Source organism: Argiope bruennichi, chromosome 7 (assembly GCF_947563725.1).
Source record: "Argiope bruennichi chromosome 7, qqArgBrue1.1, whole genome shotgun sequence".
Classification (NCBI taxonomy): domain Eukaryota; kingdom Metazoa; phylum Arthropoda; class Arachnida; order Araneae; family Araneidae; genus Argiope; species Argiope bruennichi.
In genome coordinates this window covers 1,892,738-1,906,048 of record NC_079157.1, presented here as the reverse complement: position 1 = coordinate 1,906,048, position 13,311 = coordinate 1,892,738, and the positions used below count along the sequence as shown (strand labels likewise).

Genomic DNA, 13,311 nt, shown 5'->3' with positions numbered 1-13,311 from the left:
TTGGTTTTGAGGACTTCTCGCACCCCTTCAGCAAAATCAGGATTGATTTTTTTACGAGTCCAATTCATATTGCATATGGATTTTATGTAGCTCATTGATTTAAAAACATTCTCTAATCCATTCTCTCTCCATTGAATAAGCGCACAATTTCTCAAATAATAAACAAACCATTCAATAAACTCTATGGTAGACAAAACACCACTGCACTGCATCTGCAGATTGAATGTTGCTAATCCCATCAGAGAATGCTGCTAAGCCCATCATTTGCGTTAGTTGCAGAAGTCTTGCACAGGCTTATTAGCTGCAATTTGGGAGTCTCATGGAAAAAGAACTATCTAGTAAATCGAAACTGGAATGATCTATACAGATTAAGGGGCAGAAAGAAAAGCGGCGAGTCTCTGCATTATACAATCGTGAATAGTATTGTTTTGTTTTTTAAAGCTATGACTATGTATTTTTATGCTTGCAATCTTTAGCATCTTGGATGGGGGGGGGATAACGAAGAAAATCAAATATCCCTGCATTTTCTCAGTTTTTTTTAAGGTGATTTTTATTCATATTCCTGTGTTTCCCTGGGGACATGGCAACCCTAAGACTATTGGTTAATTTCCACAAATATTTTACTGTAAGATAGATTAGTATTTTTTTTGAAATACAATTCAAAGCTTTGTCAGAGCATATTATAAATTTTTTTATAGTTTAAAGATAACATATGTGAAAATATTTCTGATATAGCAAAGAATGCATTAAAGGTATTTTCAATATTTTAAATTATTATTTAACTTTAAAATAATGCAATATCTAATAATAATAATACAAGAAATCAAATTGTGTATGCAAAGCCCATTTTGTACAATTTTCACACACAGATTTGAATACAATAAAAGAAAAAAAAACCATGTTTCTAAAGCAAATTTTAAGTTTTTAGAAAACACCATAAATCCTTCAAACAAAAATTTGGAGTCATAATTGGAATTAATACATTTTACATTATCTTCATACCTTGCTAAACTTAAAATACAAAATAATAAGCAATGAATACTTACTAAATAATCTCAGCAAATGAATTGCACCATAAATCTGAGAAGCAGCCATTTCAGGGTTTTCAGCAAGTAACTAAAAAAAAAAAAAAAAAAAAAACAATGAAACATTTAGTTATAGCAAAAAAAAAAAAAAAAAAAAAAAAAAACCTAATATATCTGATTAAAAATAATAAAAATTAAATTACTTCAGAGTGTTGAGGCCTTTCAAATTTGTAGAGCAGCTGCTTTGCCAACATAACATTGAAATATTCTCGTATGCCATTAGCTGTTTCCAATATAGCGGTCTCTCTAAAATGATTCTTGGTTAAAAAGTATCCCATAGCAAATATAACTGAAGAATTAATTTTTGATTACTTTTTTGCATTATAAATAGTACTTACTTGTTTGGAGTCATGCCTTTAACGGATACCTTTTGTTTAATATAATCAGTAAGAATGTTTTCAACAGAAACCCGAGCAGGCAATTGAACTAACTGGAAAGTAGACAAAAACCTTTTAACAAGAATATATACATATGATACAAAGAATATTTACAGTTATGTAAAGTTGTCAAGGAAAAAAAAATAACCAATGTATTAAAATTTTACAGCAAAAGCTGCAAATAAAGTAGAATAAAAAATTTAAATCTTCTTGTATTAATAACTAAAATCACTATATAGTATAAAATTACTGATTAGAAAAGTACATATAAAAATGAATTCACATACATATAAAACATATAATAGAGTACATAGAGTTTCCATAAAACACCCATTTCATGAAAATAAATAAATACATTTAATAACACATCTATTAAATCAGAAAGAATCTTAATTTTTTAAACTAAATATTGCTTAGATTCCTTTAATAGTTTGCTACAACTGACAGATTTTGTAAATATGTTTTACAATTTGATTAAAGAACAACTAAAGAATTTCTTTCCAATCTTTCATAATATTATATAGTCATCTTCAATTTAAAAATAAAAAAGAACTAAGCAAATTTGTAAAACACTTGTATAAGATAATGAATTATATTTGTCAAAATAAATAAATAAATGAAATTTTCAGATGGATAAATACTTTAGAGCTTGTCCTACTGCTTAAGTTTCACCCTAATAAGATTTATATCCAACAATGCCTAACAATTTTTCAGGGTACTATGAGTTACTAAAAACAATTTAAATTTACAAAATATATTAGAATTCCTAAATAAGGATATTCTTAAAATTTAATATATATAATTAAATTAACAATTACAGATTTTTAAAAATTTTGAAATTGAATTATATTAACTGGTGTTCTACACAGAGATTTAACAATTAAAAAAAAAAATTTGAACTAACTTCCACCTGTAGATGGTGGTGCCATCATTTGGTAACATTTATTGTCTAGAGCAATCAGTTTGTAAGAAAATCTCCAAAAATGATTATGTAAATCAGATTAGTAAAAATTATGAATATCTCAGACTAATAAACATTAAACATAATTTTTATTTAAGAAATTTGAATCATTTAAAATTCAAAATACACAACTTTAAAAGCTAATAAATTTAATATATGCAAATTGAAAAAATACCAATTAAATACAAGTCTTAACCAGCAAGTAGTGTATTTACTTCAAACAAAAAGGGATTTTTTTTTTGCATGCTTTCTGCAAGAAGTTTCACTTTTCATGCACAGAAATGAATGATGTTGCTTAGCGAGTCCATATGAGGATACTTTTTGGTAATTTATTTTGATAATTCAGAAATGAGTTTTATACAAAATTTATGAATAAATACTTTAAGGATATTGGAGGTATATGATTGATTGATTTTGTTAAGATCGTGATTTTTAAGAACTTAAAAAGTTTCCCATATTAAAGTTTTGTTTAATTTTTTATTTTAAAGAAAGTATTTTAAATATAAAATTAATCTCATAAAGGTAATCATATTCTATCATGCTTCCATCTATAGTTCTGAAAAGAAACAAGATTAAACTATTCCAGCCATTTTTCCAAGTGTAGTTTTTTTAAAAGAAAATTTTAAAACTGGCCTTTTTTTGTGACTATTTAGTTCCAAAAAGTCTTAAATATAAATTTTTAGACATTAGTAACATTTTTGATTGTATAAAAGTAATAACAGTCGATACAAATAAGATTATTTTTATATAAAATATACTGCAAAGCAAATTTTAAATTCAAATATATGTATTAACTAAGATTATAAAACTTTGAAAAAGGGAGGAAAATTTTAGGATGCTTTTGAATAATAGTCTCTTACATTAAAAATTTTTGGAATTTAGAATATTTGACATAAATCAAAACATTTTTAATCTAAAAACATTCAACTATACCATTACATTTAAACAATCTATTGGAATGTTAAGCTAAAGAATGATTTATTCCAGAATGGCAAGCGAATAATAAATATTTTAATACAGTAAAAAAAAAAAAAAAAAAAAAAATACTGCACAGTTGTTTTATGAAAATGCTTACATAATTAATGTAAGTAAAAATAACCAATATAGAAAAATAATTTTCATTATCAAGGAAAAATTTATTTTTAATAAAAAAATATATTTAATTCCTCTACTAAGACACAGTTTTTTGCCCCAAAACTAAAGAACAATTAATGAACATGTTTTTGTTACTGTGCAGCAACAGACAATCAAAACCCTCCGTGTTTTTGCGCATGCGTTAGGATGGGTTTAATTCTTCAAAATAGGGGTGAAAAGAAAGATGAAAGGAGGAGATGTTTACATTTACTAATAGTATCTAATAGGGAAAATCCAAGGTCAAAGGGAATACTGGAAATGCACTCATCGTTCCTCACCTCACCCCCTAACGAGCTGGAGTCATCAAAATGTGGTCGTTTCAGAATCCGTTGACAAACAGTAAACACTGCTATTAATTGCAGCAATTTCTGTTGTTGAAGTGTGGGAGTTACGGAAAAAAGATAATAGTTATAGTTCTAAGTTAGCAAGATAATGAATCAGTAAATTTCCTGAATGACAATTTAACAAAAATGAAGCCGAATTCTTAGTATTGCCAGTCATAATGAATTATAACCTTTGATTTATTTTAGAACAGAAACAATATATATAAAAAAACTATTTTTTTAAATTAAAAATTGGCATAATCTTATAATCAGAAATACTTTGCTTAAAAAATTACTATGCTATTAGTGACAGTTAGGATGGGGCTGGCAAGGCAAGGCAAGTTCCAAGGGTACAATTACCAGGAGTGCAAAACTATGTAACAAATTATTTGAATTTAATAAAAAAAAATATTATTTTAATTCTTATTCTCCAGAATTAACACAAAGCTTTGTGAAAATGAATTCAGTTTAATATTTTTATTTCTTCAGTTTACTATATTAATTCTCAGATTCAAACAGCTATTTAAGCTCCCCATACAAACATTGTTTCTGACGAAGAAATCAAGATAAATAAGTTATTCATGGTAGAAAATATTTTTTTGCATAAAAAGCAATGAGAATATATATATTATATATATATATTCATAACATAAGCAAATTATGTAAGTAGCATTTGATCCTCTAGACTCAATGTGAAACCGGGCTTAATGTAAATAGGCTTGACATTATATTTCTATCTGCTAAATAATTTTATCAAATAGAAAAAAAAAAAAAAAAATAATAGATTGCTTAGAATTATTACAAATTAATCTTGAGAATAACTGGTAGCAATTTTTTATTATTAATAAAAATTCTATATAGACATTATAAGAATTTTTTTTTGTGTGTGTGTGTGTGTGATGAAAGAGGCATGGATAAATAAAATAGCTAATAATTATTTTTAATAATTTTTGTGAGGTGGAATGAATTTATTTCATTGTAAATTCAAGCCAGAATAACCAAAGAAAAAAATTTTAACAATTTCTCCCATATAATATTAGAATTGTGTTTGAAAAAAAATCCTCCAATAAGCCCTAGAGCATAGTTGTTTTTAAAGAAAATATGCTTGAAATATTTGGATAATTGTTATCATCAAGTTAAATTTAAGAAAATAACTTAGATTCCAACATCACTAAATATATATATATAAAATCGAAAAATAATATTGACAAATTTTTAACTTTTATAAATTTGTCAATATTATTTTTAACTTAACCAGAATATTTTTTTTTTTTTTAAATTCAAAGATATTATTTTGAAATTAAATGTAAATAGAGACATTTAAAAAAAATAAAACTGTGAAACTGGCACTAAGCTTGAATAAATGAAAATATTTTTACTCATTTACCTTTTTTAAAGAAATTCATAACTGTTTTGGAGTTAAATGAGATTAAGTAATTGCAGATGATTTTTTTTTAATTATGTTATTTTAAATACTGTGCAATCATAGTTAAAATAAAAGCTTCTTTATGGTTAAGATGAGAGACCACTTGCTACCGCTTCATTGTTTAAGGATAAAGGTTCTTGATAATCTTTATTCATTGTCAACAGGATAAAAAGCCCTTTAAAGTTTTGATGAAGCAAAAAAAAAAAAAAAAAAAAAAAAAAAAAAAGATTTACTTTTGCTTTCAACAAATAAAACTGTTACAAATCATATGCATAAATTAAAAAAAAAAAAAAAGCATTCTTAGAAATTGGGGGAAAATTGCAGAGCTAAATATATCATTTAAAAGATAAATATTTAAATTTTAAAGAATGCAGAAAAATTGTGAAATTTTAGGTGGTTTATATTTGGTAACAATCTTTGATTGAAACATTATTTTCAGAAGTTATCAATATTCATTGAAATTTTGCTTCATTTTTGGTTAATTAAAATTAATTCAAGTGCAAAAACAAATTGCTATAAGTGCATGCTCTCATCCTCCAAAGTATATTTGTGCCAAATTTGGCAATTTACATTACAGTTTGGCTTACTGTGGCAATAGGCAAGAAACATTTCTGTTTTTAGTATTAATAGATTGAGCAATATAATGAACATTAAATACAGACAGCTCTTTCATTAAAAGACATCACAATAATATATCAAGAACAATTTTAAAATGTTTAAAGAGATTTTAATGAAATTTTGCTATCTTTGTTCAGGAAATATTTGATATATTAATCATTTAAAACACATGCAAAAAAAATTTAAATAAGAAATTTGAACCGATATTTGCATGAAAAATATGATATATCAGAAAAATATAAAGTCAGTATGTATTCCATTTGTCAGGACCTGAATAAGTTCAGTCAAGGTTTACTCCTGTTGCTGATGTTTTACATTAATAATTACATATTATTATTATTTGCATTTCTATTATTTAATAATTTAAAACGTAATTTCAAATGCTTTTACATGATTTAACTGTATTTTTGTTAATCGATTTTAAACCTAATATATTAATGAATTATAATAGACAGTTCAATTTTTTTTTAACTGAACAGCTACTAAGTAGCTTAACACAAAAGTGTTTCATGCATAATTTAGGCTTAATTCACACTCAACATAATATTTTTTTTGGAAGGTGATAATATGTAGTTAAAATACTAGGAAAGGGTGATGTTGTGGTAATTACACAGGGTACTATTTTATGTAAATTGAATTTGCTAAATAATTTTCTGATAGACAATAAGATGCAGTTATTTTAAATTTTTTAACATCTATAGTGTGTTTGGAAATTATAATGTTAAAAGTTTAACAAACTACTTCAAAAATTTAATTAAATAATACTTGCCTTCTTTTGTCGAATAACCAAGTCCCAATCATCTACAAGCCTGTGCTTCAATTCATCTGGAATTTTTACTCTAATTTCTAACTTTTGAGTGTACTCTTCCTCCTATAAGAATGCATTTTTAAAGATTAGGATACAATTTAGCAGTGTTTACCATATTTAATTCTTTCAAATGACTTTATTTAGCATTAGTCACCCTTTGGAAACAGCTGATTTATTAGGTTTAAGCTTGGTCTTTAAAATTTTCAATTCACTATAATATGTAACTTTGTTTCTTTTTCTTCGGCAAAATATTTTAAATTTCAATTTTGAGAATTATATAACTCATATTATTATAAAAATCTTTCACCATTCTATTCATTGTACTATGTATCTCAATTTTCTGTCAGCTCCCATAAGAAAATGTGAACTTTAAATTGCAGAAATGATTCAACTTCAAATATAAAAAAATATATATTAAATATAAAAGTGTTTTTTGCTGAAACCATACACATTTAATATATATATATTAAGTAATAAAATCAAGTTAATAGGAAAAAAAAAAACCAACAAATTAAACCGAAAAAATTAAACTAAATAAAAAAAGAATTCGGGGATTCAGGGGATTTTCAGGTCACGAGGAATTATTATTAAACTATCTTGTCTGTATTCCTTCACAGAAAAAAATCCCTTTTTGAATCCCTGCCTGAGGGTGACCCTTGAAAAAGACTTCAGGCCAGATTCTTTTTTTATTTCGTTTAATTTGTTTTTTCCTATTAACTTGATTTTATTACTTGTCTCAATTCATCTGTGTTTTACAAGTAGCTGCATTTGCGCTCTCTAAATACTATTAAGTTTTTCCTGTTCCTTTTTTTATTTTTGTTTGAATAAGGAATAATTTTTAGTTGCGATTCCAAAATTATTTCGTTTCGTTTTCAAAATATTTCTTACTTTAGATTGGGTATATTATATATATATATATATATATATAACCAATCTAAAGTAAGAAATAGTTTGAAAACGAAACTAAACAGTTTCGAAATCGCAACTAAAATTTATTACCTATTTAAACTAAAACCAAAAAAGAACTTCATAGTATTTAGAGAGCGCAATTGCAGCTACTTCTAAAACACAGATGAATTGATACAAAAGTATTAGAATCAAGTTAATAGGAAAAAAAAAAAAAAAAAAAAAAAAAAAATCAAATAAAAATTAAACCAAAAAAATTATAAAAAATATAAAAAAAGAATCCGGCCTGAAGACTTTTTCAAGGGTCACCCTCAGGCAGAGATTCAAAGAAAGGGATTTTTTCTGTGAGGAAATACAGACATTTGTCTAATAATGATTCCTCGTGACCCGAAAATCCCCTGAAATTATGCTCAAGAGATATACCATTTTAACAGAAAGGAAATACAAAATAACAAATTAGAAAAAAACCACAAAGTAAAAATACAATGAAAACAATAACAATAAAAACAAAAAATAGCACTAAAATTAAAAGGCCAGAACATACCATCTACAGTCAAGGAAACTTTAAACTATCGATTGTGATTCCCTGTTTTAAAAAAACTAACGGTAAATTATGTAAACAGATGTAGGCACCCAGCGCCATCTATTGAGTGATCCAATATGCAAGGAAAGTTCTATTTTTATTTAAGCCAAAGGATTAATCCCAAACCATACCTTGTTTAATTAAAAAATTGACATTACAGTAATTTCTAGGAAATTCATTTTTAATTAAATTTTTAAGGAGGTTGTTTGATGCTTCAATATAGGAATTTTTATTATCGCAAACCCTTTTGATCCTGTTAACTTGTGAGAAAATTAGATTTTTGAAAATTTTATAGTTTAGATTGGAATGGTAGTTACGTAGTTTTGTTATTTTAAAGTTGAAATCATCCTTTTATCGTATATATCAACTATTGTTTTATCATTAGCAATTTCGATTTTTAAATCCAGAAAAGTAGCCTCAAGTTGATTTTTATTTGTATCTTTTAGAATTAAATCTTTTTGATAGCAATTAGTAATAATATTAGTATTGTCGAAGTTAATCAAAAGTAGGTCATCAATATATCTCCACCCGTTTATTAAATTATAATATTTAATTATTTTTTTTCTCATAGCAATGCAGGAAAATATTAGCTAAAGCACTTGAGAAAGCTGTTCCCATTGGAATGCCCTTGATTTGCCTGGAATGCCCTTGATTGGAATGCCTTTTATAAACAAGTCAAGGGCATTCCAATGGGAACAGCTTTATATATATATATATAACCAATCTAAAGTAAGTACACACTCTAAAAAAAGTACACACACACATATTATATATATGTGTGTGTGTGTTTATAAAATAGAATCATTCATCACTGAAGTCTTATGTGCACTATATATAAAATATAAGCAATATGTCAAAATCTTATTTAATAAAAATTTCTCTGATTCATCATAAAATTAAGCTTTTTTTAGGTTTGTCATTTAAAATCTTTTGAAAGTAAAAAATAATTATTCTGATTCATTCAATAAAAGTATTACTGAAAAAAATCGTTAAGTCTAAATTTTTATATAGTCCTATGGTTATAAGGATTTATAAAATTATATATATATTATAAAAAAAAAAATATGTCTATTTCAGAACAATCAGACTTGGCTAACTTCTTTTGAGTTGGTAAATATAGAGTGGTTTAAAATTGCATTTTTTAAAAAATACAAATATTCAAATTTTTATAGCCCATTCAGTTTTAGTTGCAACAGAGTGGAGCTATCTTTTTTATTTAAAATGTTAGTATCCCAAGAATATTTTATTAAATACAACTCACAGTACTGAGGATCTGTATAAAAATTTAAAATTTGCAATTCAACAGAACATTTATTAACTCAAACTGCATAAAATATTCTTTATTTCCTTTATATTATTTTTTAAAATTAAATGTATGTATATGCCGAATACTAACTATTTAGAAAAAAGCTATTGGCATCCAATTAGAGCGAGCATTCTGTGTATATATAAATCATATTTCTCTTTAGTACAAAATTTTTGAACTGATAATACAGATATTTTAAAAGTTAATAAAAAGTTATGGATTAAGATCTAAGTAATGAAATCAGACTCTGACCTTAACATTTATGAAAGAAGAGAGCATAATATTTAGGCCAAATGTTCATATTTTGAGCTTCCTGTATATAAAGCAATGAGAGTGACAATTATTAAAGCAAAAGGTAGTCAAATACAATTTTAATGTTTGTGCAAATAATGATAATTATGCACTGAACTGATGTTATCTATGATGTCTAATTTATTTGGCATTTTAATTTGAAAAAAAAAATCTTTATTTAGCTTCTGTAAGAGAGCAACTGAAATTAATCTAGCTGCAATAACTGGAACTTCTTATAATAAGCAGCTTCATAAATTTGACTTTGAAATTCTGAGAAAAAATATGCAATATTTCAGAAAAACATTGTTAAAAAGTTATGTACTATAAACGCTTAGATCTTGAAGAATTTTTTTAAAATATTTACTTTGAATTATAATATAATTCTTTTCAGGCACATTCTGTATGTATTTTCTAAGTTTTGTATAATCTAGCTAAAAATTCTGCATGTTATAAGCAAAAACGAGCAGAAACATTTAGAATTTTTAAAAATAATTTTTTTAAAAACATTTTTCAAAACATGGGTGTATACTTTTTATCGAAATGTAAATAAGCATAAAAAAAAAAGCGAAACTACTAGCAGAAATCATTATTAGCATCCTAAGAAATGAGGTAAAGCAAAATTTTTTTCCTACATAAATTCCTAGATGGTTCTCTAAATACCACTTCATGATAAAATTTTTATTGTAAAATACGAGTTCAAGCATATTCTTCACATGGTTGAAAATTCAAGAATAGTTTGCTCAGTATTATTTTATAGGGGGAAAAAAAAATTGAACACTGAAAGTACCTGATCGGTTATTTCTGATCATGCATTTTATCTAATAATGCTCTGAAAAGTAATAATTTTTTAATGAAACATATAATGTGAATAAGTTCTTAATACTTGAAGAAAGTGGGGATATTTTACCGTTTCCACATTTTGCTCAGCACGTGTCCGCTTCTTTCTCTGAATTTCAGCTTGAGTTTCAGTTGATGTAGAAGCTGCTGTAGCGGCAGCTAAAGAAAAGCAAATCTTTAAAATTTGTATTTTACAAAATATACATCAATAATACATCTATCATTTAAAAAGAATAAGACAAATGTTTGAAGTATACAGCTTATAAATACATAAATCTTGAAACATGAAAATATTAAGCACATACACAGAAATATGAATTGGTCATTCTGTATTTATAAACAAATTCAAATTTTGTTTTTTACAATTCACCCCCCCCCCCCCTTTTTTCAAAATAGATGAATAAATATATCATATAATTTTTTTAAATGTAAACATTGGGGTTAATTTGCTTAGTGATTAATAGACAGCAAGACACCTCACCTACAACATTTAAGGTTTGTTTTGCCAGTACTGTTTGAAATATTAAATGAAAATTATTATGTTATTGTAAAAATTTATACTCAATATCAAGGATAGACCAAGTGAGAATCTGGCAATTTGAAAAGAAATACTGATTCAGAAGTTCTGAGTTGATGGCAAAATGTGAAAAATCTATTCAATATTTAGACATTGGAGATATAAACAAAGAAAGTTCTCATTGTGGTTCTTTGAGTTTTAAATTGGAAATAGGCAAGTGAAAATATATATTCTCATGATAAAAAGATTAAGCTTTCAGCATTGAATGAATGGATAGTGGAATTTAAAAACCAGCAAATTGAAAAAAAAATTTATAATGCAGCATACAACAAATACTTGCAAATAACAAGACTTTGAAACATAAAATATAGATTTTTTAAAAGAATATCAATGTAAAAGGAGGAAAAATCCTAACTAAACAATCAAAATAAACAATGTAATAAGAAGAAACACTGAGAAAATCTAAACAAAACCTATTTACAACATTATACATTTGGTGAAATAAGAATGTGTCCAAAACACAAAACTAAATAAGCTAAAGATTTAAATTTGGTGGTGGTGGTGGGAAGAAACCATGCTATGAAACCATAAGCATTAAATCACACATTTTCCCTTCTACTTGATGGTTTATTAAATGAAATTTAGAAATAAAAATGCTAAATTGAATAGGGGGTGAAGTCCGGTAGAAATTTAATTTAAAAAAAAAAGCACTTTTTTGACAATTACAATACTTTTTCTGTATTCTTTGTATACGAGAAAATAATTTTTTTAAAGCTAATTAAAGCTGGAAATTTCAAAAGTAATAGAAGCTGGGTTTTTGTTACATTGCGTTTTCCATGAAATTCTGAAACATAAAATTTTGGGGGACAAATTATCATGATAAATCATTTCTTATCCTTTCCCATTGCAATTCTAAACATTAGTACAACTAATATTATTGCTCTTAAATTATTTTGACTAAGAGTAGAAATGCTAATTCAAGCCTTAATATTGATTCAATCTTCAAATGAAGAATGAACAAATTATAACAATCAGATTATCATGGTACAAATAATGTAAGAAATCATGGCATCAAATTTTTAAAACAAGATAAATGCATGTAATATAGGATACAAGACAAGAATTAACTAGTTAGTTGTTTTAAAACAGTTAGCAGAAGCAGAATCTATCATAAATTAGATGAGCGTATACCAGAATTAATGGTTTTTATGGTACAGGCGATTCTACATGGCAAAATGTCAGTCCCTATAACCATCCTACTGCTTTTGATGTAGATACATGGTCAGCTTCCATTTTAGACTTTAGTAAATGATTGAATTTTACTAAATGCCAAAAACATTTCATTCTAGTTATGATAAAAAACCAAGGAAATTTCAATCACTATAATTATCAAAACCAAAAAAAAAAAAAAAGTTTTAGAAAATTTCTCTGATTTTTCCCGGTCTCTCAGAATTTGCTGCCCATTTCCGATTTTCGTCACCCTGAACTAACATCACAAAAAAAAAAAAAAAAAAAAAAAGAAACCTCCTTAATTTGAAAGAGATTCATATTTATGTTACAGTTAATGAACAGAATAATATATTGTTACAAATTTGTAGTATTGCTTCTCAGTGTAATGGGTCTTCTAGAGCAGAAGGCAATTTTATAGAGATAGTTCTGATGGATGTCAGATCAATGAATCTCCTATGTAAAAATAACTCCTGGAATGGTCAGTAGGAGTTTACTCTTTCAAACAGAATGATTCAGTTTAAATTGATAAAATGGTGTTACTGATTATTTTGAATTGAATTCATCTAAAAGAATGTTTCAAAATTAAGTTACTATACTATTATTTAGAAAAAAAAAAGGAAAATCTACTACTAGGATTTAGAAGAATGACTTTCAGAAAACAAAATATTTAATACAGAAAGTTGAATGAAACTTTATTAATTCACTTGAAATTATTTGAACTTCAAAAGATAAATTGATTTATATGAATTTTTATACGAATTAAAAAAGCTAAGTTTAAAAAAACTTCAAGCTAATTAAGTAGAAGTTTAAAAATACATGATCTAAATAAGACATTTGATTATATTTTCATTTATTGATTTTAGTGAACTTGTAGATTCAAATTTAAATAAAAATGTAAAGGGCAATGAG

The 13,311-nt window shown here is 25.7% G+C and overlaps 1 protein-coding gene across 1 annotated transcript in view; it reads right to left on the bottom strand.

The window, feature by feature from the left end:
- Positions 1–13,311, bottom strand: part of LOC129976624 (mortality factor 4-like protein 1) — a 31,905-nt gene that overhangs the window by 4,716 nt on the left and 13,878 nt on the right. The window contains exons 6-10 of the mRNA XM_056090275.1: positions 10,726–10,814; positions 6,694–6,795; positions 1,424–1,515; positions 1,229–1,331; positions 1,047–1,116 (exon numbers count right to left, since the gene is read on the bottom strand). Coding sequence (XP_055946250.1) covers positions 1,047–1,116; positions 1,229–1,331; positions 1,424–1,515; positions 6,694–6,795; positions 10,726–10,814 — 456 coding nt within the window. The remainder of the gene's footprint in view (positions 1–1,046; positions 1,117–1,228; positions 1,332–1,423; positions 1,516–6,693; positions 6,796–10,725; positions 10,815–13,311) is intronic.